The following is a 26,906-nucleotide window of genomic DNA, read 5'->3' on the forward strand; positions in this document are numbered from 1 at the left end:
CTTCGGAGCCTGCTTCCTCGGCGCAGCCAAGATCTCGGTCTCGAGCTCGCGGGGATCGGCAGCGTCGACATTGCCGGCATCAAGCCCCCGCTCCTGCGCAATGTTCTCGATAAGCCGGGCCTTGGCTGCCGCGCGCCGCGCGCGGTCCTCCACCTCGCTGACCCCGTCCTCTGTGTTTTGCGTGGGCAGCGACGCGGGCTCCGTCAGCGCGTGCAGGGTTGCGATGTGTCGCGCGAGGCGGGGGTTGCGCTTTAGGGGCGGGAGGCGCGCTGCCTCTGCTTCTACGTCTGCCTTTATCTCTATCGCTGTCGCTGGAGCTGGCTCTGTCTCTGCACCAAAAGCGGCCGACGGCAGCCGCGCCCCCCATACCGCTGCGCGCCCGTGCTGCGCCCCCAACGCGACGAATTTCTCAAAGCCCTTTTCGAGCCCGAAGACGCGGCCTTCAATTTGGCCGGCGCGGGCGCCGTCGCGCACGCCTAGGGCGTGCCCTTCGGTGTAGTATTCGTCTTCGAGGGAGAGGAGGGCGTCGAAGGGGTCGGTGTCGGTGGTGTGGTTGGGGGTTGTGGTCGTTGCTGGTGGTGGTGGTGGCATGGTTGGGTTTGCGCGGTGGGGTGTGTGTGCGTGTGCGGGTTGCGAACTGGTTTACTTGGGTTTGCTTTTTCTTTTTCTTTTTCTTTTTCTTTTCTGCCTTGCGGTCGTGTGGGTGTGGAGCGCTGTCAAAGTTGTGGCGGCAGCGGCGGCGGCGGTGGCGGCAGTGGTGGTTGTCGCCGTTGGTGGTTTTTAGCTTGCTGCGGGTTGAGATCGTTGCCCCACAATTGGATTACAAACCCTACGGGTTGCCGCTTTGGGAAGGGCCTAGGTTAACATATATTAGGCTGGTGAGGGTTGATGTAAATTGCGATGAGGGCTATCTGATACTGCCGGCGGCTGGATATGGCCAGACTCATTGTATGAGTTCTGCTGTCTGTCCTCAGCTGGTCTCAATAGATGTGATTCTGAGCCGCGGCCGTGTAGAACTTCACTCTTCTTTTATATAAAAAGAAAACTAGGTGACGGGCTGAATCACGCGTATTTTCCTTATCGTTGCGGCACTGGAGCCTCGTGCCATACGTTATTCTTGCATGTACATCACGGTGCTCTGACAAAGCTCCTACCATGAGGATTCCCAACAAATCGGGCAACCAGCTCCACTTCCCTCGTGCTTGTGCGTCCATTCAATTGCTTTTCGTTGCTCAATCTGGCCTTCTGGCGAGAACCTGACCGTCATCTGCAGTGGCCATAAGGGCTGAAGACGGACGGAGGATTGCCGATGCATGTACGGCGCACCCACAGCGAATCGGTGGGGATCCCGAAGTCCTGTTGGGGAAAAAGGCGGTTGAAACGTGCCGATCTACCTTCCAGTTTCAGAGTAGGCCTCTGGCCCCTGGTCACACTGGTGGAGGTCTTGGACACCTTCGCCGGACAGACGCGCACGTATGAAACGGACTATATCCGTGGTTGGCGGCGGGCTCGATGGCATCCAGTCCTCGCAGCTCTTGCAACACAGCATGGTACGTTAGAACTTACTACCCAGCAAAGAACCAGGGGACTCGCTACCTACATGGTGGATAGAGGAAAGGCGCTGCTGCTGCGGCCGTTAGTGCTGGCGACAAACAAGGTCACGTTGACCGGCTCCGCAGCAGCTTCAAAACGGAGCCGGACGCGCACGCCGGACGACATGCGCGCACGCGGCTCCTTCGTCCTCTCTCTCTTCCATGCCCAACCTCATCTCGTCGCTCCTCGTCGAGCCCGTCGTTCGCCACGCGCGAAGGTTGTCTGGTACGCAGCAGACTCATCCCGTCCCGGCGATCGCCAATGACGCGCGCCCATCACGTGCAAATTGCCCGTCGACGGGACAAGCAGCAGCGAGCCCCTCTGCGACAGGTGGGCTTGCCACGGGAGACATCTCCACTCATCAGGTCGACGGTGAAGCTGCGCCCGCCGTACCCCTCCTGCCCGCGCACGACGACTCCTCCAGCCTGATCGCCACCCCTATCCACGAGCCCCATGCCGAAGTACCACCTGGGTCCACTGTAGCAGTTGGTCATGTCAGGCTCACGTCTCCGGCTACGAGGGCATCTCCTTCCTCGACGAACCCAGTTCCGCTGCAAGACGAGCGCTCCTCCAACCCCTCCTACGGCATCCCCGAGCCTTTTCGACCTGGGCCGAGCCCGGACTCGCCGCGGGGTAGTACAAGCACAATTGCAATAGCACACTCGCAATCGCGCCGAGGCCCCGGCCGTGCCCTATCATATCCTACTTCGAATAGCCCCTCTACAGCAGTCACAATGTCCGAGTCCCTGCCGGCCGACGACGGCATGCGCATCTTGCGCCTGAAGATCCACGAGATCCGGGACATGAAGACGTCAAACGAGGAGAAGGCGAAACAGATGCACAACCTCATGACGGAGCGCTACCATGCCTTGCACGCCCATCTAGCGCAACCTCGACCACGATCGCCATCGAGCATCATGTCTCAAGAGCGCCCGCTCACGCCCAGCTCCACCACGTCCGTCGTTGATAGCCATATGCATTTGTCGTCACCCGCATCTCTGTACTCGGCAGCCGATGATGAATCGCACTACAACCTTTCTGTGGAGGACATGAAGCCCACCTTTTGCCCTCTGAAGGAGCGTGCGGCGTTGACGGATATTTCTGGTGAAGTCCTCGCTGTGGAAGAGGAGGATGAAGAGCCATCTTTCGGCTGTAAGCACTACAAGAGGAACGTCAAGATCCAATGCTTCGACTGCAATCGTTGGTATACATGCAGGCACTGCCACGATGAAAAAGAAACCCATCATTTGAACCGGCAGCAAACCCGGAACATGTTCTGTATGCTTTGCGCCACTCCCCAGCCGGCTGGAGAGTTTTGCAGAGCTTGCCAAGGACGCACGGCGTGGTGGTATTGTGACATTTGCAAGCTATGGGACGACGACAACACGAAAAGTATATATCACTGTCCCGACTGCGGCATATGTAGACGCGGCGAAGGACTTGGCAAGGACTTTGTCCATTGCAAGGTAATGTTGATCCACCCCTGAGCATCTCTGTGAACCAGAAATGCTGACTGTGTCAGCGTTGCAACGTCTGCATTTCCATCCAGTTTGCCCAAGATCACCGCTGCATTGAGAGAGCCACAGAGTGTGATTGTCCAATCTGTGGTGACTACATGTTCACCTCTTCCACAGACGTGGTTTCCATGCCTTGCGGACATTACATGCACCGCGACTGCTATAAAGCGTACATGGAAACCGCTTACAAATGTCCCATATGCAAGAAGAGCTGCGTCAACATGGAGCTTCAATGGCGAAAGCTCGAGCACGCTATTGAAACCCAGCCTATGCCTGCCCAATTCGCCGACACCAAAGTGGTCATTCACTGCAATGATTGCTCTGTAAAGTCTACGGCCAATTACCATTGGCTCGGCAACCAATGCGCTCACTGCGACTCGTTCAATACAAACGAGGTACAGGTCCTCACGGGCAGAGAATCTGAACATAGTTCTGGGATCGGCACGCCTACGGATCCCATATCGATCCCGAGAGCTAGGCCCCAGTCGCTAGCACCCGCGCCCGATCTCACACGCAGATCATCTGGATCGTACTTCTTCTTGGCGGAGATGGAAGCCGAGGCCGAGCGCGAGCGCAACAGGCCAAGGTCGGTCGATGTCGCAGGAAGCTCGTTCCTACCATTCGAAATTTTGCAGAGAGTTAGATCGCTCTCGCCAGTTCGGCATTTCCTTGGTGTTTCTGATGACGACGCGGATGACATGGACGATGAAGAAGAGGAAGATGATGATGATGATGACGATGACGATAGCGATCTGGATGAAGATGAAGATTTGGATGACGACGAAGAGCTTGACGATGCAGAGGAAGACGTGCTCGATGGACTTGAACTTATTGGACACCGATAACGGAGAGGTTCACGTATGTGAGATTGCGATCAGCTTCAAGTGGTCAGAAGTTTGGCATTTGGGCGTCAGGCTCGAGCGATGGAGTAAGGATAAAGCTCCGCATGAGGATTCTTTTTCACAAAGGCGCTTCGTTCGAGTTTTAGTAGGGCAGACTGTTAGCGGAGGCTTGGTTCTACCATAGTTTATGGGTTGGGGTTTGGTTCGGAGTATGGGATGGTCGGCGATTAGTTCATTACGCAAGATACCTGGCAGGTAGGCTACGTAAAATGATTAAGAAATTAATGCGTTAAGTGAATTAACGTTTGTCACTGTCAAGCTTGTACGGAGTTGAAAAAGAAATCTAGTTGAGGTGTTTGTAGTATGTGTGTTCGAAGACCTTCACTCCATCACTTGTGTTCAGGACTCAGGCTTGTAGCTAGACAACGAATGAATATTCTATAGGGACCGCTTGCATCATTCACTATCTCGCCAGCTGGTAAATCCATCTTAATGATAAGGGGCGTTAACGCATTAAAGTGAAATAGACGAAACATGATGTTCCTGCGAGACGTGCTCGAACGAAGGGCAAGCCACGGACAAGGCGTTGGGGCTAAGCCGAAGTTTGGCCGCACCGGTAAGCGAGGCAAACCCACATCCCAATTCTACGCAGAGCAGCCCGAGAACTTTGACTCCTTGCGACGACCTTTTCCCGGACCACACCACCAGGCCCTCCAAAACAACCAGTACGAGAGCAACCCCGACGGCAATAGCCGTACACACACACACAGAGAGGAACGACAAGGACTGACGACGGAGCGTTACGCAGAAATGAGCACCCAGGCCAAGACCAACAAGCCCGCGGGCAAGCAGCGCAGCGCCATCGCCGACGTTGTCGCGCGCGAGTACACGATCCACCTGCACAAGCGCGTACGTTGAACCACACATACATACCCAACACACCCAGCAACATCAGTTTGGTGAAGTCCAGAAACGGTCACTTCGGGCAACAAGTGGCATTGGGCGGAAGACTGATTGGGGATACATTCTACAGGTCCACGGCGTTGCGTTCAAGAAGCGGGCGCCCCGCGCCATCAAGGAGGTCCGTGCCTTCGCTGAGAAGGCCATGGTACGTTTTCTTCCCTCCCCGGTAGTGTCGTGTCTAGGCAGATGGACGGACGGACGGACTCGGTCAAACGAGTGTGTTTGTTTGTGGTTTGATGGGGCAAAGACGTGGTTTGGAGCAGGTTTGGCTGACGGATGTGTGTTTTTTTCTTCCGTGCAGGGCACCAAGGACGTCCGTCTCGACCCCCAGCTCAACAAGAAGGTCTGGGAGTCCGGCATCAAGGGCGTTCCCTTCCGCCTGCGCGTCCGCATCTCGCGCAAGCGTAACGACGAGGAGGGCGCCAAGGAGAAGCTGTACTCGTACGTGCAGGCCGTCAACGTCAAGGACCCCAAGGGCCTGACCACGGCTGTCGTCGAGGACGCTTAGATTGCTTTCTCTCGATAGAGGGGAGGTTCTGGTGTGATCCGCTTGTCTGGGGTGGCTAAGAAAAAGATTTCTCATTCGGGCGTCAGGGCGAGATTCTGTCGGAATGCAGGTCTGGGGCCTCTGGCCATGGTTAGGTTTCTGAAGAATGTCGAATCAAAGACCGAAGGGTCGTTGGCGCTCCCGATTTTACCGCGGAAAAGCGCATGAGTTCATGAATTGGTACGCTGTTATGTGACGATGCGGTCACCGTGCTTTGAAGCAGTGAATGTTTTACTTTTCGTGCATGTTCGAGCCAGTCAATTGTCGTGAAATGAAGATTGTATATGAGACGTTCAATGACTTTTTGTGCTACCACGTCATGCTGCTCCGTCGAAGCAGATGCCGCATCTACTGCAGATAAATCCTCCGTCTCATATCAAATAGAACGGACCAGCCCAGAGTTTTCCGCTCCAAAAGCAGCCGCTGTTCGTAGCTCGCAGCAGCATACATAGCATAGCCCAGCCATTCCCCACCCAAGGGCCAATTCCCCCGCCCCAAATACGCCGGCACAGGATATCACAGCAACAACCAAACGCGGCACAGGCATTCTCACAGCTCCATCTCATCATCACTATACGCGCCTTCCCTCGCACCAGCACCAGCAGCATCAAAATCCTCAGCCTCGCGCTCGCGCCGCGCCTGCTCGCGCGACGCGCCAACGCGGCGCAGCCCGTCGACGACGCCGGCAATGAAGCTGCGGCCCTCGGCCACCTCCATGCCGCCCACGCCGTTCATGCGCACGCCCGCGCCCGCGTCCAGCGCGTCCACGCCCGCGCGCAGCTTCGCCATGCGCACTTCGCGCAGGTCGCGCATCAGGCGCCGCACGAGGTCCGGGTCGGCGAAGTCGTCGGGCGCGGCTGAGAGCAGCATTTCCCCCAGCTCGAGCCAGTGGTAGGGCAGTGCGGTGGGGGGCGCCGACGCGGTGCTCGTGAGCACGAAGGGTGGCGACGAGGTGGTCGCGTCTAGGCCGGCGTACGTGGTTGTGCTTGTGCTGGCGGTGTTGCTGTTGTTGTTGTTGGAGGATGGGAGTGGCGGTGCGGGTGCGAAGGCGCTCTCGTGCTCTGTTTCGATCTCCAGGATCGTGTTTAGTGAGTCCGGGTGCAGCCATGGTGGCGGCACGATGTTCGCTCGCTTTTGGCGCTTGAGCAGGAGGGCTAGCCACAGCGGTATGTCTGCGCGGTGGGGTGGGGCGAGTGCTGGTGTGGGACCCTGTGCGTGCGGTCAGCTTTCTGCTTCTTCGTGTGTGTATGTGCTTGTATGAGTGCGGTTGTTGCTTGCCGCTTGCCAGGCGCGCGCGCGCCAAGGTGGGTAGAGTGAGGGGATGCTGGCCAGGAATCGGGACGTACAATGCGTATGCCAATAGTAGTTGTAGTTGTTGTTGGCGCCACGCGCGGCGGCGGGGTGGTCAGCTACTCACTCCTAGCAGTTCGAGGCTCTCGAGGCGCTGCCGCGGGAGCACCGTCACGAGCTCCATCTCGCAGAGGAAGGCGGTTTCAGCGGGCGTGAGGCCCGGCGGCAGCGGAAGTGCCATTGTGCGTATGTGCGTGTGTGTGCGTGTGTGTACGTCAGTGGGTGGGAGCGCGCGTAGTGGGTGGGAAATTCACTCCGGGCTTTTGCCGGTGATGTGAGCTGCCTTTCTTGCTGCCCTTCGCTGAGAATCACCGCCTCTTGTCGGTTTGGAGATTCTTCTTTTTTCCTTGAGTGCGCGATCGAGGTCATGGATCCATCTGCTGGGTTTAGGATCCTGGCGCTGGCTTTTGTGCTGCTCTTGATACCTTCCTGGGAATGGCTGTCGAGGGTTTCCGACAAGGTCCCCGAACCGTATCTTGTAAGTGCTGTCTTATGAAGCTTTCAGTTAGTGGGAGTTTTGTTTCTAATCACAATTCCAGGACGAGGTGTTCCATGTCCGCCAGGCCCAGGTTTACTGCGCGGGAGATTTTCATGTCTGGGACCCCAAGATCACAACGCCTCCGGGCCTGTACGTTCTCTAGTCCAGAGTTGTGTGGCTTCATGTGTTGACGTGTCTAAGATACCTCCTTTCATACATCGTCTACCGCATCTCGGGTCGCTGCGATATCTTCATTCTTCGAGCTCTCAACTGCTCTCTAGCTCTCTTCATCGCTCAGGCCTCGTTCTCAATCCTAACGAGATTATACGGCCTGCTCAAACCTGGAAGATCCGTTCAGGCGGCCTTGTCCTCCAGCGATGACAAGACGCCTCTGTTTACCAATGCCGTCCACACTGCTCTCAACATCTGCCTCTTCCCGCCTCTTTTCTTCTTCTTTGGATTGTACTACACTGACGTCCCTTCCACCCTGTTTGTTCTTCTGACCTATCTGTATGCCCTGCGAGCACAGCGCAAAGGCGCATCCCGCCTCTACTCTGCTGCCATGACGGTGCTGCTGGGTGTGGTAGCGCTGTTCTTCCGCCAGACGAACATCTTCTGGGTCGCTGTTTTCCCGGCTGGGCTGGCGGTCGTCCAGGCCTTGAGGAAGACTGCCCCCCAGCCTTCGGACGATGCGGCTCACCTCACAGTCAGCGATGTGCTGCGGGCCAGCTTGATGAATATGACGGTGTACGACAAGCCGGTGAGATATGCTGGCCTTGATGGTGAGTTTTATGTCATGTCTTTGATGAGTGGGATGGGCTGGTGACTGATGGCGATAGACTATATCAAAACGATCATTTCCCTTGCCATTGCGGCGCTTAGATATCCCGTTAAGGTCATAACGGCGGTTGCACCGTATGGCGGTTTGATAGGGCTGTTCGGAGCCTTTGTTGCCTGGAACGGAGGAGTGGTCCTAGGTATATCCCAATCACTTTATTGAAGTGGTTGAACAACATATTGACGACAAACAGGCGACAAATCAAACCACATCGCGACTATCCACACGCCTCAGATGCTGTACATCTGGCCATACATAGCATTCTTCTCCTTCCCCATCCTCCTACCGGGTCTCCTCAGCAGCATGATCTCTCTGCTGCCGCAGCGCGCCGTACCCACACAGCTCAAGCCATATGTAAAGCTAGGCCAGCGCGACCTGCTCCCCCGAGTGGCAGTCCTAGCTTTCTGGGCAGCCGCATTCGCCGCGGCGGTCCGCTTCAACACCATCGTGCACTCCTTCACGCTCGCCGACAACCGGCACTACGTCTTCTACGTCTTCCGCATCCTGCGCCGCCACCCTGCGACCAAGTACCTGGCCGTGCCAGTCTACGTCCTCTGCGCCTGGGCCGTAATCCAAGCGCTTGGGTCAGCCAGGCTGACGATTGCGGAAAGAATTATCGTTGCAAAGGAGGAAGAGGAGAAGAAGGAAGAGCCGGAAGAGAAGGCCGAGGACAAGACGGAAGCGAAGGCGGAAGCGAAAGATGAGCAGGCTGAGCAAGCCAACAGTCAGGGAGGCATGGTCGAGGAGGGCTGCCAAGCCAGCTTCGTCCTCGTCTGGTTGGCCACCACGACGCTGAACCTCATCACTGCGCCGCTGGTGGAGCCGCGGTACTTCATTATCCCGTGGATCATGTGGCGGCTGCACGTCCCGATCTATAGCTCGGACGACGAGGTCATGTCCAGCAGCTCGACCGCAGTCAAGGAGAAGGAGGAGGCGAAGAGCGGTGCGAGCGGTCCAAGCAGTGCACAGGCAGCGCCAGCTTCAAGGGGGAAGCACAACAAGTTCCTGTGGCTAGAGACGGCCTGGTTCCTGGTCGTAAACGTGGTGACAGGATACATCTTCTTGAACTGGGGCTATGAATGGCCGCAGGAGCCGGGGATGGTGCAGAGGTTTCTGTGGTAGTTGGGGCATCACGATATGCCAACCGTCTGATCAAATTCTCAAAACATACGCAGATATATCAGCCCAGGACTCTAAATCTACAAGTTTTGATTGAATTTAGCAATGTTTGCTAAGGGGTTGCAGCGGCACGTGATTTCGCGTTTTCTCTTATAATTTGACCGCGCTTCCGCTTTTATTCTGACTGCGCGCGTCAAAAAACCGCCACCCCGTCGACGTCGTGTTTACTTTCAGCACATCTGAGCTTTCTATGAATTTATCCATTTCCTTATCTCTTTCTCCAGTTTAAAAGTCATCCAATTGCTATTTCCCCGCAAAAACAAAAGCTTATATTTTCATCGCGCACGAAAAGACATCTTCAATCCTTCAACGCACACAACATTACATACCTAGTTAGCTAGCGCACCCCTCCATCCACTTCAACCAGCAGCACACACATACACAACCTTTTCCTCATCCACCTCCCTCATACACCAGCACAATGCCCGCCCCCAAAGCCAAACCCTCCCGCGCCATCACCCTCGCGCACCTGAAAACGCTCCTCACGCGCGTCGGCGGCACCGTGTCGGGCACCAAACCCGCGCTCGCGGCGCGCCTGCAGCACGAGCTCGCGGCGCGCCGCCTGCGCGACGGCAGCACGCGCGTGCTCAGCGTCGACATGGGCATCAAGAATATGGCGTTTTGCGTGTGCGACGTCGAGGTTGGGGGTGGGTCCGGGAAAGGAGCAGGGTCCAGAAAGGGAGCAGGAAATGGAGGAGGTGCAGGAGCAGGCGCAGACGACGTACGCATCGAAGTTGTAGCATGGAAGCGCATAGCCGTGCTCGACACAGCGCAGACATCCGACCCCACCACCACCGCGGCAGCGAGTCCGCTCCCGGCCGCCGAGGGCGCGGACGCGTTCGTCCCGTCCAAGATGGCGGGCATGGCGTATGCGGTGCTGACGCAGCTGCTGCTGCCCTATAAGCCCGCTACTATTCTCATCGAGCAGCAGCGCTATCGCAGCCAGAACTCGGCTGCGATTCAGGAGTGGACGTATCGCGTTAATATGCTCGAGGGCATGCTGTGGGCGGTGCTGGAGACGCTGCGGCGGGAGCAGGCGAGAGCTGCGAAAGCTGCCGCGAAAACTACAGCAGCAGCGGCAGCAGCACCGACAGCAGCAGGGGGAGAGGGAGGCAGCGCAGAAAGCGAGGCAGGCAAGCCGCGGCGTGGGCGCAAGAAGAAGGATGCGGTGGCCGCGGAGCACGAACAAGGGCAGCAGCACGAGCAGGCCTTCCCCGCCGTCTTCGCCGTCAGCCCCTCCCGCGTCGGCACCTTTTGGATGGACACGCCCGCAGGCCAACACGCCGCAACGACGCGTCCGCGGCGCACCCGCTCCAGCGACCCGGAAGAGGAAGAAGAAGTCAACGAAAACGACAACAACGACGACGAGGAGCCCGCAGAGCCCACCCCTCGGAAGAAGAGAGCCGCTAAAGCCAAAGGCGGCAAGATAGAAAAACGGGACAAAATCGCCCTCGTAGCGCACTGGCTGCAAACCCTCAGCTCACCCACAGCACTACTCTCTCAAACAACCACCCAAACCCCACCAGAAACAGCAGCGCCCCCAGCCTCAGCCCCCTTCCCCGACGCCGGCCTCACCCTCGCATTTACGCACCAAGCGGCAGCCATGCGCGCAGCCTTTGCGCGCAAGCAAGCCTCCTCGCGCAGACGCCCGGCGTCAGCCTCAGCGTCTACGCAGCTAGCGCCCACGCTCGCGGCCGACAGGGACGCGGCCAAGCTGGACGATCTGGCCGACTGCTTGCTGCAGGCGGCGGCGTGGGCGCGGTGGGAGGCGAATCGGCGGGGGATGGTTGGGCTGGGGGAGGGAGAGCTGAGGGATCTGGCGGAGGGGGTGTCGGGGGGTGCGGGTGCGGGTGAGGCTGCGGGTGAGGCTGCGATGGAGGGGGAGGCTGAGGCTGTGGCTGTGGCTGTGGCTGTGGTTGGGAAGGCGACGAAGGCGAAGAAGGCGCAGAAGGGGCGGAAGGGGAAGAAGGGGGCGTGAGTGCGTACCCCAGGTAGCTACTTAGTGCTGGGTGAGGGGTGAGCGTTGCTGCTGTGGCGAAGATCGCGACGCGACGCGACTCTCGGAAGCTACACTCGGGACTGGATTGCATTGGAGGGGAAAGAGCGACAGCGGCCACCGAGGCTGTGCAGCGCAGTGCCGGCTATCCTCATCAGCAACACCACAGCGACATGCGCGCAGCCCGTGCAACTGCAACGCCCCCGTCCCGTCCCATTTAAAGGAAGGAAGGAAGGCGGAAGGAAGGCAGAAAGAAGGCAGAAAGAAGGCTCCCAGAAGCAACGCACACTCACGCACCCGACAGACACAGCGCACGAAAAAACGCACGCACGCACACGGCACAAGGCACACACACAGCCTCGCTCCGTCCCTCCACCGGGGGGGGGGGGGGGGGGGGGGGGGGGGGGGGGGGGGGGGGCAAGAGATTTGCATTACGAATGCGGAGGACTCGCGTCGCGTATATTGCGCCTACGGTAGATTACGGGCTCGCCAATCTCCGAGCCCCCGTACTTTGGATATATATTGTATCCATCGCGTGGCCTAGTTAATATAACGATAACGGCCGCAGCGCCGCCCTGCCGTTAGTTATATTACTGCGTGCGTACATGTGTTGTTTATCTGTCTGGTGCGCAATACGCCGCGGCTTGGGTGTGCCAGGGTGCGTGCTACGGTACGGATACTGCTGCGCTGGGGTCTTGCCTGCCACGCCTGCCTGATGGGGTAGCGTGTGCGTGCCGTGCTGGGCGGGGTAGACGAAGTAGAGCGTGTCAGGGACGGTTTTTGATATGCGGCCGTGTTGCCTATCTGTGACGGGAGGAAGGTGCGCGAGTCACGGTTGGTGGGTGTTTGATAAGATGGATGGATGATATTAGATTTGCATGTACTACTACTACTGCTGCTGCACTGTGCGCTGCGGAGCGCGGAAGATAGGGTCGGAAATCTGCTCAAGCGCTACAGCAGTGTCTGTGGCTGGGGCTGGGGCTAGATGCCTGCTGCCGGGACCATCGCGAAAGCGGATACGATCGAGAGCCTTCTAGACCGGACTAGTGTTGCTCGCGCCTGAGAGTCTATTCCGCGCTTGCGCGCTTGCTGTTCTTGCTCTTTCTCACACACACTCTCCCTTTCTCTTTCTTGCGAACGTCTCTGTACCACCTTTTTTTTTTCTGTGCACTGCTCCCTGCTTTCTGCCTGTCCGTCCGGAAATAGTAAATGACTGATTTCCACCCAAGGAACGCCGTCGCCTATGCAAGGACCGTTGCTTCGTTACTGCCGTCAAAGATAAAAGGGTTGTTGTTGCGATACGGAAAATACGCGTGTGCTCGGTTAAACCGGTGAAAAACAAAAATACACCATAGTAAAAGGGAAATGAGGGCCGCGCCGATCGGAATGGAATTGATGGATGGTGCCACGGTTTCGCTTCTCACAGCATCGCGAATGCGACGAGTAGGATCGACAGCGCCGCCGCGATGAACGAGTGCGCGGCCGAATCGCCGCCAAGCCCCGCCGCGCCGGACGTCGAGGTGCTGCCGCAGCACTGGTCGTTGTAGGTGACGTTGTTGTACTTGGCGGCGACGGCGAAGACGCTACCGTTGAAGTTGCCGTAGTTGTAGTAGTCGACGTTAAGGCGGTTGGGTGGACGGCCCCACATTTCTGTAACGTGTCAGATGGGTTGTCGTCGCGTTTCGTTTCAGGTGGAGAGGAGGAGGCGGCGCAGCTCAGTGTGCAGGGGTGCGGGGTTGGATTGATTGGTTCCAAAGTTCGAAGGATTGTGGTTAAAGGATTGGGGTTAAGGGTTGGGGATATTACTCACCGGTGCATTGTTCGGCCGACAGCTCCAGGGAGCCGTTTTCCGTCTTGTTCGAATTGGTCACTTCCAGGTCCACGGTGTTCGGCACGAGCAGGTCGGTGCCAAGAACGGAAATCTGGGCGTTCAGGTTGTGGTTAATCATGTACATGCGAGCCTTGGCGTCGGGCACGGCGAGGTTTGGCGGGCGCTGGACGGTGCAGGGGAAGGTGCGGTCCGTCGGGTCGAAAGGAGACTCCCACATCTGACTGAACTGGTCCAGAATGTACGGCACGGCCGTCTGGTTGGCCTGGTAGTCCAAGAAGAGCACAACGCGCTTGGTCGCGAGAATCATGTCGGTCAACGTCGGCCAGTCGTCCAGGCCCATGGGGATCTTGGGCGGCTCGTAAAGGTACTGCTTCAGTCCGGAATCCTCAATGGGGGCAGTGTAGTTTTCCACGCCGACATATCCGGCATTTTCCAGCAAAACGGTCACAACGTCGTAAGGGTGGGCCGCAACCCATTCTCTCACGGTGGTCAGGTAATCCACAAGGGTACCGGCATTCAGCAGTTCGCAATTTGTGTGACACAAGTTGAACTCCTTGGTAGTGGCGTTGAAATGCGTCTGGGCTTGCAGCATCCGGATGCCATCGTTGAGCTGAGTGGTCACGCCAAAGGCCTGGTTGGCAGCAGCGCTGTTGGCTTTGACAAAGGGCGAGTTGTGAGCGCACACCTCGGTGATGTTCGAGTACTTCCTGCTGCAGAACTCCGGGTAGCCGTTGCAAGCCTGGGTATTGGTGGGCAACTCAGCCGAAGAAGAGCTGGTGGACGTGGCGTTCATGGTGCCGTTCTGCGTCATGGTTACGGTGCCGGTGTGGACCTTGGTCGACTTGGCGCCGCCGGTGAGGAAGACGACGGTGGTTTCCAGGCGGGTGCGGGTGACGGTGTGCTCGGTGCTGTTGGCATCTGCCGAGTCGGACGGGGAGAGGGCAGCGGTGCCGGTATGCGAAGCCTGCTGGCGATCTCCCGTTTCGCTGACCATGATGGTGGAGTCGTAGGAGATGTAGGAGCCGGTGGGAACGGAGGCAGAGGCATCGGTCTTTGTAATGGTGCCCTGCAGCGTGACGGCTTTCAGCTCAGAGGCGGACACGGCGGCCGCTGCCAGGCTGGCCAGCCAGAGAGAGACGAGACGCATGGTTGGTGTCAGCAGTATGGGGGGTGGTGGAGGAAGGCGGAGAGGTCGGGGTAAGAGAAGGGATGAGTGGAAGGGACAAGAGTAAGACCACAAAGACGGGACACTAAGAGTGGCTGGGGGAGAGTTAAGATGACGTTTGGAGCGTCCAAATTAGCAACTTGGATACGAAAAGTGATGGAGGCGCGGCAGGATTCCCTTAGGCCTGCCACGACAGGCGCTTGGCCCCTGGTCAGGTCTCGGCCGCTGCGGCTGCGTGGGCTGGGAGATCCGCCGCGGCACGATCAGCGCCCACGCCTTCTTCTCGGAAGAGCCGACCCGCTTTTTCGCCTCTTGCATCAACCGGCTGTCTGGCCGCAGCACAGTCCTGACGCGTTTCAACCACCGTGAGATCACTGCTGCCCGAACACCTCTCATAATGTCGGCCCTTTCCCGCCTCCAGACTGCCCCCGGTCGCAGCCCGTCCACTTGCTGCCGCTGAGCTTATTTGCAGAAACATTCCGCTCGCTCGCTCTGCCCGTCACCTGCAACCACGACACCGTCAGGCACCACCATGCCTGAGTCCCCCCATCGCTCTACCGACACGGCCAGGACCCTCACTGAGCCGAACGCTCCCTTGCCCGGTCCCGGCCTGCAGCGTTCTCTGTCGCAGAAACAGCTCCGCCGTGCCACCCGCACCCGCAAGATCTTCGCCCTAGGCACCTCCTTCTTCTTCCTGCTATCTGTCATTTTCCTTATCCTCGTCGAGGTCGGCAACACCTTCAACAAAGACGTCGCACGCGACACCTACTTCATCAAGCTCGACCTGAGCAACATTGTGCCCACGTCCTACCCGGATGCCGTCCTCCTCAACTCGATAGCCCAGACCCTGGGCCTGCACGACTTCTACCAGGTCGGCCTCTGGAATTTCTGCGAAGGCTACAACGGCGCCGGCATCACCCACTGCTCCAAGCCCAAGGCCTTGTACTGGTTCAATCCCGTCGAGATTCTGCTCAACGAACTGCTTGCAGGTGCAACCAGTAAGTGGCCATAGCTCCCTTGCCCTTGTGGAGGTGCAAACCCACTAACACTCCCTCCCAGTCGCCATTCCCGAAGATGCTCTCAAGTATCTGGACATTGTCGAGACCGTCTCGCACTGGATGTTCGGCCTGTTCTTGACCGGCGCTTGCATGGCGTGTGTCATGATCTTCATCACTCCCCTTTCAGTCTACACGAGGTGGGCGACGCTGCCCATTGCCATTTTTTCCTTTGTTACCGCCCTCTTCATCACCGTGGCCACGGTTCTCGCGTCGGCCATGTTTATTATTTTCAAGAACGCCCTGGGCTCCATTTCGGAGCTGAACCTTGGAGCGGAAATCGGCAAGCGGATGTTCGCTTTCATGTGGATCGCCAGCGTCGCAGCAATCCTGGCGACACTGGTGCAGACAGGCCTGTGCTGCTGCTGCGCCAGCCGCCGGGACGTCCGGAGAGGCAAGAAGACGGGCAGCAAGAAGGCGTATACCATGACGGACATGGAGAAGGGCACGCCGTGAGGAGCGAGCATTACGAGGCAACGATTTTCCATATTGTACAACAACAGCACCAAAAGGGTCCGCGGTTCCTGGTTTCTACTCCTAGTTCCTTGTTCGGCGAAAAACAAGTTTCCAGTTTGCGAATGGCGTGGGTCGGTCAGCGTTAGCGTTCTTAGCGGGCGGGTTTTGGGATCTACTAGAGACTCTTCGAGTCATCGTTTTCCTTGCGTAGATAGCGCCCCCAGTAAGAGATAATACACATGAGTTCCAACTTTGCGAGGGCAATGTCGATCAGGTGTCCACTTAAGATTGACCGTGGCCGATCAGGGAGCGTCGCTTGGGCCGGTGGTCCGGCAGCATTTATTCTTGCGACGAGGCGCAGTCGGCGAGAGATGAGCGCCCATGCGATGATCAGGCGTTCAGGAGGCCCCTCATTTGGACGCGCCAGGGACCTTTGGGAACTCGATTTTCCTTCGGCCTTCTCGGGCCTGGCACGTGAGGGCGCGCTGAGTTGCGGACGCCGCATTTACACCTGACGTCAAAGCGCGCGCTGCTGCGCCAACCCCAGACCGGTCTCCACCCAAACTGCCTCCACCGCTCGCCACTTCACGCCCGGCGTGCAGGCTTCCAGAAAAGACGCGCAATCGTCTGAAGTCACCCGTCTCCAAAGAGTCAAAACACCTCTGTGGCTGAAATGGCGGTAGACCAGGACCCTGTGCCGGTGGCTGGGCGCAAGCGCAAGCTCAACGACCGCAGCGCCACTCGCCCGGTCGTCACTGACGATGCTGCGTCCAAGCTTCAAGGTACCCAAGACCAGCCGATCCTTCTGGATGACGCCGATGACGACCAGCCAGACGTCTTGTCTCAACCCGCAAAGAAGAGAGCCAGCAAAGGCAGAGCCAAGCCGGCTTCGGCACAGCAGCCTGCGACCAAAGCCACCGCCAAGGCCAAGAAGGGAAAGGGAAAGCAGAGCGACCATGTCGATGCGCCCGCGAAGAAGTCGAACAAGGCCAAAAACAAGTCCAATGAAGAAAAGCGTCTGCGGAAGTTCCGCTCCAATCCTCCGATTTCATTCATTGAGATCAAGGACAGAGCATTGACCCAAAGGTGAGCGCTGAAGCCCGCATCACCATGGTGTGCATGCTCACGCGTATCGATAGGATGTTCGTCATTGATCGCACTCGTGGAGGCACGGATGATTGCCCTGAAGAATCTATCGAGATCGCAGGCACGACCGGTAACATTTACACCGTGAACATTGACCAAGCTCCTAACTGCACTTGCCCACACGCAAAGAAAGGCAACCAATGCAAGCACATTGTCTACGTAAGTACCCATTGCTCTTGGTCGAATTAGAAAGTTCCGTCAGTGTGCCAACGATCCGCCAGGTCCTCATCCGCGTCCTTAAGGCCCCGGAAAACCTGCAGTATCAGCTCTCATTCCTGCGCTCCGAGCTTCGCGATATCTTCTCTAAAGCACCGCCCATTCCGTCCGATTCCGGAGACGGCAACAATGACGGCAACCGCAAACCCATCGAGGACGACTGCCCCATCTGCTGCATGGAGTTTGAGCCCTCGAAGGAAAAGATTGTGTACTGCAAGGCCGCCTGTGGTAACAATGTGCACGAGCACTGCTTCGAGCAATGGGCCGCCACAAAGAAAGGCTCGGGCCCGGTGACGTGCCCGTTCTGCCGCACGCCTTGGGCCGGCGACGAGGCATCGCTTAAGAAGATCGCAAAGACAGGCGGCACAGTCAACGCAGAAGGCTACGTCAACGTCGCAAACGAACTGGGTATCTCAGGCGAGCGCGGTATGTGTGCTCCTCTTCGTAAAACGCATACAAACAAACTTTGTTACAACGTTTGAGCCGGTCAACGAATTCCGACTCTTGATGAGGCGTCCATCGGTATTCGGCAACGGTTTGCGTAGCCTTTCGCATACCTTTGCCGCTATAACGAGGGGAACGTTGTAAACAGTCAACGCTAGTCTCAGCAGTCGGAAACTGTTAACCAGCCAAACCGTTGTAACCGGGTTTGACTGTACACTATTGAACATGATATGCGCAGCAGTGGGCTGATGCTGACATTGCGCGTGAGCAGATTACTCGAGTTACCACGACTTCTGGGTGCGACAGCAAGCCCGCGACGGCCTCATCGGTCACGAATGGCGCGACTTTGGTCGTGAGTTTTGAGCGTGCCCTGTTGCTGCGCCTCAAGACTCGGCGTTGGCAGGCGCTGATCCCAACGGCCAGCGTGGCCAACCGTTTAGGCTGCACCGCACCGCTTCGGAACACGAAAATGCCCGCATCCAGGATAGCGCACGACGCGAGTGCGCCGGTATCGGGTAACTAACGCGTGCATCTGCCTGATGGAGAGGCAAAGCTTTGCCTTGAAGGACTGTGTTTTTTTTTAGGTGGGATGCTGGACGCATCGAGTAGCTGGGTGGTCGAAAACGACGAGGTTATTGATGCTTGCGAAGCACTCGACACTAGGGTTGCAGCTTACTCAGTACACATCACCGAAGGTTACGCTCGGACGAGCCACGACACGAAGCGGCCACCATGACTTGCGCGGGTCGTTCGGGCGGGAACGGGAACGGGAATCTGAGCCTGGCTTTGCTGCCTCTCTGACCTTTGCGTAGCGATACTAATGGAAGATACAGTATACCTAGGTAGTAGGTAGTCAGGCAACCCTTCCATCTTCCCCTCTATCACCAGGGCACTTGCTCCGCGTCAGCCGCTCGGACCCCAAGGAAGGATGAATGGCACGATGAAACGGACGGACAAACGGACGAGATAGATGCTTCGCGCTTCTCCGCCTACGCACCACATAACGGCATTGATTCATTATCCTCGGATTCTGGCATGCTTACGCATTCCTCGACCGATCCATCGTCCGGCCTACCTATTGTAGAGTACTCAGCTACGTCCCCACTTCCCACACCCACATCCCAACACCGCCCCGCTGCGACAGGACCCTGCGTCTGCTCTGCAGAAGCCGGCCCACCGCTGCCCGCTCGGCTGCGCCCGGGGTGTCCTTGACTCTTGCGCTCCCCACACGGCAGCATCGGCTTGCGCCGCGCCTATGGCGCTTTTGCGCGGTGAGAGGCTGTTGAGTCAGGCAGGACTATTACATAACTAATCAGAACCTCGTCGCCTTGTCGGGCTCCTGCACTTATAGACTGGCTCTGGCTCTGGGCTCTGGCGTTGGCGTGTCTAGGTAGGTACGTAAGGTAGAGTGGTGTAGGCTACGTACCTACGTAGTACCTACGGCAAAGACGGGTAGCAGGTACGTAGCTGACCGCGACGCCGACCTACCCGCCCCACTGGCCCGAAGCAGCCAACGGACAAATTGAAGCCGCGACTCGCGAGGCCGGGGCTTCCCCACATTTTGTGGGCTTGCGAGGTGCCCCACTTTGCTGTGGGCTGCGTGCTGCGTGCTGCGTACGATACTCGTGTCCAGTGATGTGGATGTGGATGTGGATGTGGATGTGGCTTGGTTTAGCTTGACTTGGCTTGGTTGTTGTGCGTAGTACGCGGTGGGTAAGTAAGCTGGCTGGCTGGCTGGCTGACGCTGAGACCGCGTGGCTGCTTGCTAGCTTGCTTGCTTGCTTGCTGGCTTGTTTGCAGTTGCTTGTTTGGGTAGGTGTTGGGCGCGGTGCCCTGCTTGGGTGTTGTATAGGCAGGGTGGGTGGCGGGGTTGCGGCTGGACTGGACTGGACTGGACTGGGCTGGGCTGTGCTGTGCTGTGCTGTGCTGGGCTGAGTTGGGCTGAAGCGAGGTGGCTTGTTGTTTGAGAGTAGTGGATACTTGGAGAGGTGAGGCAGGTGTGGCGCAGTGAGCGTGGTAGCGGCGGTGTTGTGGTTATTGGTGTTAACTATCGGTGTTGATGGTCGTGTGATATTGCTGTTTTATTGGTGAGGTAGGTGGTTGTGTTTGGTCTTGGGTTAAGAGCTGGGACTTGGCATTTGCTTGCTTGCTTGTCTTTGGCTTCTAGTCCTCGTGTCCATATCGACCGACTATTGAGTGGGTGGGCGCGTGGTGAAGTATGTGTGTGTCTGTGTAGACTTGCGGAGTAATGCGGTGTGGACTTGGGTCTGCTGGTTCTGTTTTTTGTTTTGTTTTTTTTTTTTTTGTCCATATCGACCGACTATTGAGTGGGTGGGCGCGTGGTGAAGTATGTGTGTGTCTGTGTAGACTTGCGGAGTAATGCGGTGTGGACTTGGGTCTGCTGGTTCTGTTTTTTGTTATGTTTTTTTTGTTGGTTTTGGGGGCGGCGTTCAGGGTAGGCTCCGAATAACTTGCCTACTCTTTTAAACATGTTTGTGCCTTCCTGCGACTTCCACCTATATACCTATATCTATACGGGCTCCTTACCCTGTCACCTTCGTGCTTTCGTACCCTTGAAGAACACCCTCGAGTTCTTGTTTATTCTTACCTTTGCGTCCTGTGGGATACCCTCGTACACTTCTATGTTTTAAATTTTATATCTATATAGTATACCCTTGTTTCTCGGATATCTATGTACTTATGTCTTTATAACTACTTTTATATGAGTTCCTGACGGCAGCTGACTGTAGCGTTATAGCTTATTATAGCTACCCTAGGAGTATTCGGTGGGTATAGCAGACTTTACTTAACATCTAGAAGGTATAGGAAAGTTTTGAACATAGTTGTTATTGATATATAAAAAGATAGGAAGGATAAGCAAAATAGAACGAGACAAACAAGCTATCTTACAGCACAAACCAAAACCAGCAGACGAGAAGAGTCCTTTCCACCATATTTCACTCGACATCGGACTCGACCACACAAACAAAACCTGCAGTCTTCACTATACACATCCACAACCACTCCCCCACCCCACTATTCACTTCCAGGCCTCACCTCCCACCGAAGCGACCTAATCAGCCCAACCTAAATCAACGTACGATGCCAATCACCGTAGAATTACCCGTCTAGCCAGCTAGCATAGAGACCATGAATAACAGTATCCTATATCATGCCATACCATACCACACCATGTCACGGCAGTGCAACCACATCAGCGCAGCAGCAGCACCAGCAATAAGCAACACCGGCCCAGTAACAGCGGCGGCGGTAGCGGTGACGGTAGCAGTCGTACGTAGCAGTAGCATCAGCGCCCTGGACTCAAGACCTAAGCACATAATTAGAAGCGCAGGAACCAAGGACCCGACAGACAGGCCGACTCGCAGACTCGCAGGCAGACGAGAAGGCAGGCAAGTCGGCCTACCCAGACGAGAAATGGTCTAGGGAGAGGGGTGGGATGGTAAATCCAATGATAAATGGATGGATGGATGGATGAATGGATGAATGGATGAACGGATGTGGAAGGAAGAACCCCAGTGTCTCGCGGTCCCTGCCTTTCTTGCTTTCCTTTCGAGAGGAAGCACTCACGACCTACCGACTCACGTACTAGCTCCCTCTCTCCCTCTCGCACCCACCCATCTACCACTCCTACACCGCAGATCCCCTACCTCCTACCTGCTCACCAAATCACACACCCCACCACCGACGCAGCACTCAAAGCATCCACTCACTCATCACTCATCACACATCACACATCGCACAAGCAACCAAATCAGCAGCCAAGCCAATCAGCCAGCCGCCACAACAACAGTGAACAGTATGGACCACAAATATATTCATTCAGCGCGCATGCGTACAAACGGACGCATGTATACGCGCGGGCAGCTCATCCCAAGTCATCATGCCGAGCCGTCCCATCCGCGAGGAAGAGAGACAGCGAGGAGATGCGAGGGGCCTGTTTGCCAGCTAGCCAGCCAGCCAGTGTCTTCTTCCGTGTTTGTTTGTCCGTTCATTACACCCGAAAACCCTCCCAGCCAGCCAGCCAGCAGCGCTTGCATGCATGCATGCCTGCCTGCCTGCCTGCCTGCCTGCCTGCTTGCCTCGCCATGTTCCCGTCCCATCCCATTCCGTCCCGTCCCGTCCCGTCTTTTTTGTCGTAACCCCACCTCCTCAGCAATGTCACTCGCGAGAACCATGAAGAACCCAGCCGAACGGTATGCTCCCGAGGGCGAGAAGGAAGAAGGCAAGGAAGGAACGAGGTGCAGAAAGCAACGGCGGCGGCGACAGTAGCGGCAGCGACAAACAGAGCGCCCATCCCTTCCGCGCCACGCTTTTAGAAACAGACAAATGCGCCCGCTAGTGCCGTCGACCACATGTGATCCAAGAACAAGAAAAGACAGAAACAGGAGGAGCAAGCCCGTAGGCTGGAAGCCCCAGAGCAGCGGCACGCGATCCTGCCGTCGCCCACCGCCATGACAGAAAAAAAGAGAAAAAGTAAAGAAAAAACGCCGTGTCGGCTTCTCGCCGCTTCCCATGTGTCGCTGAGACGCCATCCTTTGAACCGCGTAGTAAGTGCGGTGGGAAACCCAGAGTCCGCAAAACGCAGAAAAACACAAAACCCACAATACCTAGAAGGCGCGCTTCATTTTCCGCGTCCCGTGAGATTTCCCGTCGTCCGTCATTGAAAACAATCAAGAAAAGCGAACGTGGCTGAAAAAATAGAGAATAAAAAAGGAAACCGAGGGGCATAAATGACTAACGCTGGAGGTATCTAGTACAGAAGGCACAGAAGCCACAAATAAAAACTGAAAGTCGTCGTAGCCGCGGATGGGAGGATGTAACCCGGATCCGCGAACTGTAAAAAGGAGGCAGAAAACAAACGGTCGTGAAGCCCTTCCCCTTGTTATGGTGGAAGGTGGGAGATGTACAGCCGGGAGCTATCAATGGTCGTCGTCATTGATCTCCCAGAAAACGTATTAGGAAGAGAGGGGGAGAGAGCGGTTGGAAGCAAGGGAATGCGGGGTATCGCCTTTGACAATAGACAATCCTGTGTCACGGCGGGAAGTTGAACAAACTCCCCCACCTTACAGGATGCTGCCCTGGCTTCCGTTCCTCTCGCCCCTCTCTCTCTGCATCGCAGCACTGAACATTGCGTTCAAAAACTCAAAGCGCTCCTTGCCGCCGTCGCGCGTTGTGCTGTGCGTGAAGGCGCCCGAGTCGACCGAAGGGCTGCCCTTGCCCGAGTGGTGTTGGTGCATCTCACGCGGCTCGAGTAGCAGACTGCGCCTGTAGTAGTTTTGCACCGTGCTCTGGTCTGATGAGCGCACCCGCGCGATTTGCACCTGCATCCAGTGCTGCATCTCCAGCACCGGCGCAAGCGCGTACGGCACCTGGAAGCGCTGCAACTGTCCGATGATCTTGGCCGTGCGCATGTGCTTGTCGAAGTTGATGACCTCGCGAAGGCCATCACGCCCGTTCCCCGATGCTCCGGGCAGCTGTCGCGTCGTCTGGTTGCCCACATCGACGAAGGTCAGATCGGTCAGATACATGCCGACAAACGGGATGCAGGGAGCCACGTGGTTTTCAAGGCGTTTACGCAGGACGGCGTAGTTGCGCTCGACTTCGACAATGGCCCGGAGCTCAGAGAGACGGGAGTGCGTCTTTGATGACAAGGCTTCCCAGGTACGCTTGAGACGCAGCACCATCGAGGAGTTGAGTGCGCAGATAATGGCCATGAGAGAATCGTAGTTGTTGAGCTCCAGGCACTTAGCAGCGACCTTAACCCATTGCTTGATGATGACAGCACGCTTCTTCGGCTCCTCCAGCTGCAGGATTGTGTCCGCGACAAGGTTGGTGAGGTCCGTGGAGAGCTTGGACATAGCCCGAACGTTGACGGCTCTGCCATTCTTCTTGGTCCATTCGGAGGCCAGGAGTTCCTCGGGCTGGATTGAGCAGAAGATCCTCGATTCAATGAGAGTGAACTGCCTTGCCAGCTCAAGCGGGTCAAAATCCAAGATGCTGCATACCGTCGCCCCCGCGCGGGTGGCCCGTAGGGCGTTGAGCTGGCTTTTTGAGACGATTGGGTTCGGCACGTTGGGATCAGCGGCCGAGTACACCGTGGCCGAAGTGTTTGTCTTCCCGAGCGAGGAAAGCAAGCGGTTTGTGGGCGCACTGGCTTGTATGCCGGAAACCTTGGCTATCAACTCCGCCAAGCGCTTGCCTGCATTCGGCAAGACAGTCCGCAGCTTCCCGGTGGCAAAAGCCAGGATAACACCCAACGCATCGGAGTCATCCTCAGGCTGCCAATGCGTCTCGAGCCAACCCTTGAAAATGTTGTGTACGCGGAGGCGGACGGGGCAAGCGACATCGGGGCTGTCCTCAACGTAGTTGAATCGATCGATCAAGGCTTCAGCGAACTCCCGAGGTGTCGTGAAGAGGCGGAATGTCAAGTAGAAGGTATTTACGAACGTGGGCTCTGGGGTGGCTTCGTGTGTAGTCAGCTGCTCAACAAGCGCTGGGAGCGAACCGCCGGCGATTTGGCCATCCTTGAAAACCAACTCATGTACATAAGTCCTCTCGAGCACCTGGGCCTCAACCTTGTAGCAATCCTCACTGGTTGTCGAATGCAGCTCGGACTGCAGTTCCGAAATGCTAGGGAAGCTCTTGACCAAGACCGAATCGGCTTTCGAGTTGGGCGAGTCCTCCGGTGTGGTGGCGCGCGTGGATGTATGCGAGATGATGCTTGCGCCATCACCGCGAAGACTGTTCGGGTACGTACTAGTGGAGTCAGAGCCGTTGATATTGTCGTTGCCAGAATTGCCGCCATACCGGTAGTTGCTGTAGGTGCTTGGGGATTCTTCGGTCGCAACATTTTGGTTCGATGGAGGATTCGGGATAGGGATCTTGGCCAGCGATGGCAAGGAGTCTTTGGAAGAACGGAAGGAGGACGCGGTTGGGCTAAGGAGTTCGGTTGCCGCCGCGGAATTGGCCGTGGGGGACGACACGGACGCGGATGCAGGAGGTTCGGGCAGAGGTTTGTCCTGAGGAGGGGGAGGTAAGGGTAATTTCACAGGTTCTGGTGGTGCTGGTAAGGGCTTGCTAATGTCGTGTTGCGAGGTGGAGCGTTCGTGAGTCGTGTCTGAAATGGGCGCAAAGTCAAGGCTGTCAAAGATCGAGTCGGAAAGTCCTGGGCCAGTGTGTTCGAACTCGAAATCGCCAATTTTCTCGATGACAACTCGTGCCTTTGACATGCAATCGCCGGCTGCGCGAACGCAGCTGGTGGCGGCCTCAACTATCTCTTTCCCCTGAGTAGGGACGATAACGTCGTCGCTATTGCTGGTTTCAGACGAAACGAACATGCCCTTTGTCGCCTGCACGAGTTCGAAGAGCTTTTCGTGCATGGTATCCCTTGCCAGCGCGAGAGGTTCTGAGCGTTGTGAGTCGCGTTCCCATACCTCCTGAACGACGACAAGGAGCTGGCGACACGCGAAAACGGACTGTTGGGTGGTGGTTAGGAGCTCAGACGACGATCGCGACTGGAGGTGTAACCCGATGAACGAGCCAATGAACCCCAGAAACGAGTCCTGTGCCGCCGAGAGTCGTTCCGAAGCAAGGTTGTGTCGTCGCGGGCCGGCCGCCTGATTTGTGTACGACACACGATGGGAGACGGACGTCCGTTTGTTGTGAGGAGGTTGCGCGGGGGCTGAGCTCGATAAGGAGGGAGTCGATGCGGAATAAATGTCAAACGTGTGACCTGGGGGCGTGCTGCTGGTCAGTTCACTTCGTTCGTCGCTCGTTGTCGATGCGCTCGGCTGTAACACGACAGTAGCGTTCTGTGACACTCCAGCCGCACGCTCCTCGGCAACGTTTGAGTGGCCATCGTTGCTTTTGATGGTATCATGCGATGGCGTCGACGGTCGGTCCGTGTTCTCCAACGGCTGCTCTGCTCCAGTCTCTTGCGTCCAGACGTCCAAAAAACGTACGGCCCTCGTTACAACCTTGAATGCTTTCAAAACCAGCTCATCCAAGAGTTCGTAAAGTTGCACGCTGGACAAATCGTCATGGGCCGCCTGTTGCAAGTGTTTGGCAGTCTTTACTAGGGCAGACAAATCGCCCAAAAGCCCTTTGCGCATGCGTCGTACGCTGATGTGCGCTTGAACGGTCTGCGAATCTCTAGTCAAGCAATCGCAGTTCTCCTAAAGACCAGGATGCGGTCAGCATACGTTGTTCCCTAAGCACTGGGGGACTTTTTAATGGCACGTGCAAACGGCCAGGGGATCACCACTGACCAGCAGAATGCGCACGCCGGCAATCATTGCTCTGACGTAGTCTTGCTTTGTGAAAACCGTCGGATTGCCATTTTCCCCGCTCCTCACAAGGTCCCAGACGTGCGTCAGAGCACTGAGAAGGTTCCGCATCGATGCGTAATCGTAGGGCTCGCAATAGTTGGTAGGCAACCAACCGCGAGCTCCCGAACCAAGCAAAGTCCCATCTGCCCAGCCATTGGGGTGGATAGAATGCACTAGGATTACGTCGCCTTGGTTGATGGGTATTGTGACTGAGGACTCGTCGGCGGCGGCGATGGCAGCGGAAGGATGGAAGTGGTAAAAAGCTCGCAGAAAGTTGGGGAAGCTCTCGGGTTCGGCGTGAACGGAGTCGGGCGTCGCTTGCGGGGATTGGCAGGTTTGGGAGCATGACTTTGCTGAAGGCGCGCGCTTGTTTTTCGGCGACGACTGGGTGTTTTGGCGCGAGTCATGGTCCCAGGATGCCGATGGCTTCTTCTTGATGGAGAGCGGAGCAACGCAGGCGCTGGTGCGGTCCATGGGACCTCGTTCGGTGAGGTTGGTCATTGTGGAGGAGCCGGAGCTTTTGCTTCTGAGGGAGTCGGCGCCTTTGGAGGCACGTTTTTCTTGCTTTTTGCGGGATCTGAAAGCGTGCTTCTGCGAGCTCCGGTGGTGGGCGGAGTCATCCAGCACAATGCTCGCAACGCCGCCAACGCCGAAACCGAACATGTAGGCAAAATGCGAGGGGGAAGCCTATGCGGCAATCATCGAGAGAGGTGGGGTGGCGGACGACGAGAGCTGTGCGGCCATGTGGTTAGCAAGAAAGCGTGTTGTTGACGGTGACGGGCAGAAAGAGGCAGGGACCAGGTGAGGAATGCGCCTACCCAGCGACGCGTGAAGAATGAGGTCTTGGGTACTTACGTGGATAGGAATGCTCGGGAGGGCCAGCGCTCGACTGGCTGGACGGGGCCGCGATGGTAAAGTAGGGCGGCAAGCAAGGGTCCGGTC

The 26,906-nt window shown here is 57.0% G+C and overlaps 11 protein-coding genes across 11 annotated transcripts; 6 read left to right on the plus strand and 5 right to left on the minus strand.

Annotated features, from left to right (window-relative positions):
* Positions 1-90: 90 nt before the first annotated feature.
* K452DRAFT_206003 (uncharacterized protein) lies at positions 91-543 on the minus strand (the record flags this gene model as incomplete). The annotated part of the gene is made up of 1 exon (XM_033536106.1): positions 91-543. A coding segment is annotated over one exon (453 nt), but the record flags the coding sequence as incomplete, so codon positions are not given.
* A 963-nt stretch (positions 544-1,506) lies between these two features.
* Positions 1,507-4,268, plus strand: K452DRAFT_270354 (uncharacterized protein). The gene is made up of 3 exons (XM_033538981.1): positions 1,507-1,534; positions 1,601-3,059; positions 3,116-4,268. The coding sequence occupies exons 2-3, from the start codon at positions 1,755-1,757 to the stop codon at positions 3,953-3,955; spliced, it is 2,145 nt and encodes a 714-aa protein (XP_033398300.1). The 5' UTR covers positions 1,507-1,534; positions 1,601-1,754; the 3' UTR covers positions 3,956-4,268.
* A 494-nt stretch (positions 4,269-4,762) lies between these two features.
* Positions 4,763-5,423, plus strand: K452DRAFT_226852 (uncharacterized protein; the record flags this gene model as incomplete). Its single annotated transcript, XM_033536858.1, has 3 exons — positions 4,763-4,861; positions 4,986-5,060; positions 5,217-5,423. 3 exons carry the CDS (start codon positions 4,763-4,765, stop codon positions 5,421-5,423), a joined length of 381 nt encoding a protein of 126 aa, XP_033398301.1.
* Positions 5,424-5,727: 304 nt separating this feature from the next.
* K452DRAFT_350902 (uncharacterized protein) lies at positions 5,728-6,993 on the minus strand (the record flags this gene model as incomplete). The annotated part of the gene is made up of 2 exons (XM_033545683.1): positions 5,728-6,671; positions 6,880-6,993. 2 exons carry the CDS (start codon positions 6,991-6,993, stop codon positions 6,012-6,014), a joined length of 774 nt encoding a protein of 257 aa, XP_033398302.1. The 3' UTR covers positions 5,728-6,011.
* A 147-nt stretch (positions 6,994-7,140) lies between these two features.
* Positions 7,141-9,321, plus strand: K452DRAFT_358335 (glycosyltransferase family 59 protein). Its single transcript, XM_033546185.1, has 5 exons — positions 7,141-7,290; positions 7,352-7,440; positions 7,492-8,072; positions 8,130-8,267; positions 8,322-9,321. Exons 1-5 carry the CDS (start codon positions 7,180-7,182, stop codon positions 9,248-9,250), a joined length of 1,848 nt encoding a protein of 615 aa, XP_033398303.1. The 5' UTR covers positions 7,141-7,179; the 3' UTR covers positions 9,251-9,321.
* A 188-nt stretch (positions 9,322-9,509) lies between these two features.
* Positions 9,510-11,569, plus strand: K452DRAFT_287011 (uncharacterized protein). Its single transcript, XM_033540404.1, has one exon. The coding sequence runs from the start codon at positions 9,729-9,731 to the stop codon at positions 11,283-11,285; it is 1,557 nt and encodes a 518-aa protein (XP_033398304.1). The 5' UTR covers positions 9,510-9,728; the 3' UTR covers positions 11,286-11,569.
* Positions 11,570-12,723: 1,154 nt separating this feature from the next.
* K452DRAFT_226630 (uncharacterized protein) lies at positions 12,724-14,281 on the minus strand (the record flags this gene model as incomplete). Its single annotated transcript, XM_033536841.1, has 2 exons — positions 12,724-12,953; positions 13,114-14,281. 2 exons carry the CDS (start codon positions 14,279-14,281, stop codon positions 12,724-12,726), a joined length of 1,398 nt encoding a protein of 465 aa, XP_033398305.1.
* A 349-nt stretch (positions 14,282-14,630) lies between these two features.
* On the plus strand, positions 14,631-16,072 carry K452DRAFT_249421 (uncharacterized protein). The gene is made up of 2 exons (XM_033538137.1): positions 14,631-15,297; positions 15,359-16,072. Exons 1-2 carry the CDS (start codon positions 14,832-14,834, stop codon positions 15,808-15,810), a joined length of 918 nt encoding a protein of 305 aa, XP_033398306.1. The 5' UTR covers positions 14,631-14,831; the 3' UTR covers positions 15,811-16,072.
* A 131-nt stretch (positions 16,073-16,203) lies between these two features.
* On the plus strand, positions 16,204-17,979 carry K452DRAFT_270370 (uncharacterized protein; the record flags this gene model as incomplete). The annotated part of the gene is made up of 4 exons (XM_033538982.1): positions 16,204-16,896; positions 16,950-17,115; positions 17,178-17,598; positions 17,885-17,979. Exons 1-4 carry the CDS (start codon positions 16,484-16,486, stop codon positions 17,977-17,979), a joined length of 1,095 nt encoding a protein of 364 aa, XP_033398307.1. The 5' UTR covers positions 16,204-16,483.
* A 3,228-nt stretch (positions 17,980-21,207) lies between these two features.
* On the minus strand, positions 21,208-22,434 carry K452DRAFT_21253 (uncharacterized protein). The gene has a single exon (XM_033536193.1). It carries the CDS (start codon positions 22,167-22,169, stop codon positions 21,516-21,518), a length of 654 nt encoding a protein of 217 aa, XP_033398308.1. The 5' UTR covers positions 22,170-22,434; the 3' UTR covers positions 21,208-21,515.
* Positions 22,435-22,700: 266 nt separating this feature from the next.
* Positions 22,701-26,465, minus strand: K452DRAFT_226758 (uncharacterized protein; the record flags this gene model as incomplete). The annotated part of the gene is made up of 2 exons (XM_033536852.1): positions 22,701-25,811; positions 25,905-26,465. 2 exons carry the CDS (start codon positions 26,463-26,465, stop codon positions 22,701-22,703), a joined length of 3,672 nt encoding a protein of 1,223 aa, XP_033398309.1.
* Between the last annotated feature and the right edge of the window lie 441 nt (positions 26,466-26,906).

This window comes from Aplosporella prunicola (assembly GCF_010093885.1).
Source record: "Aplosporella prunicola CBS 121167 unplaced genomic scaffold K452scaffold_11, whole genome shotgun sequence".
Taxonomy (NCBI): domain Eukaryota; kingdom Fungi; phylum Ascomycota; class Dothideomycetes; order Botryosphaeriales; family Aplosporellaceae; genus Aplosporella; species Aplosporella prunicola.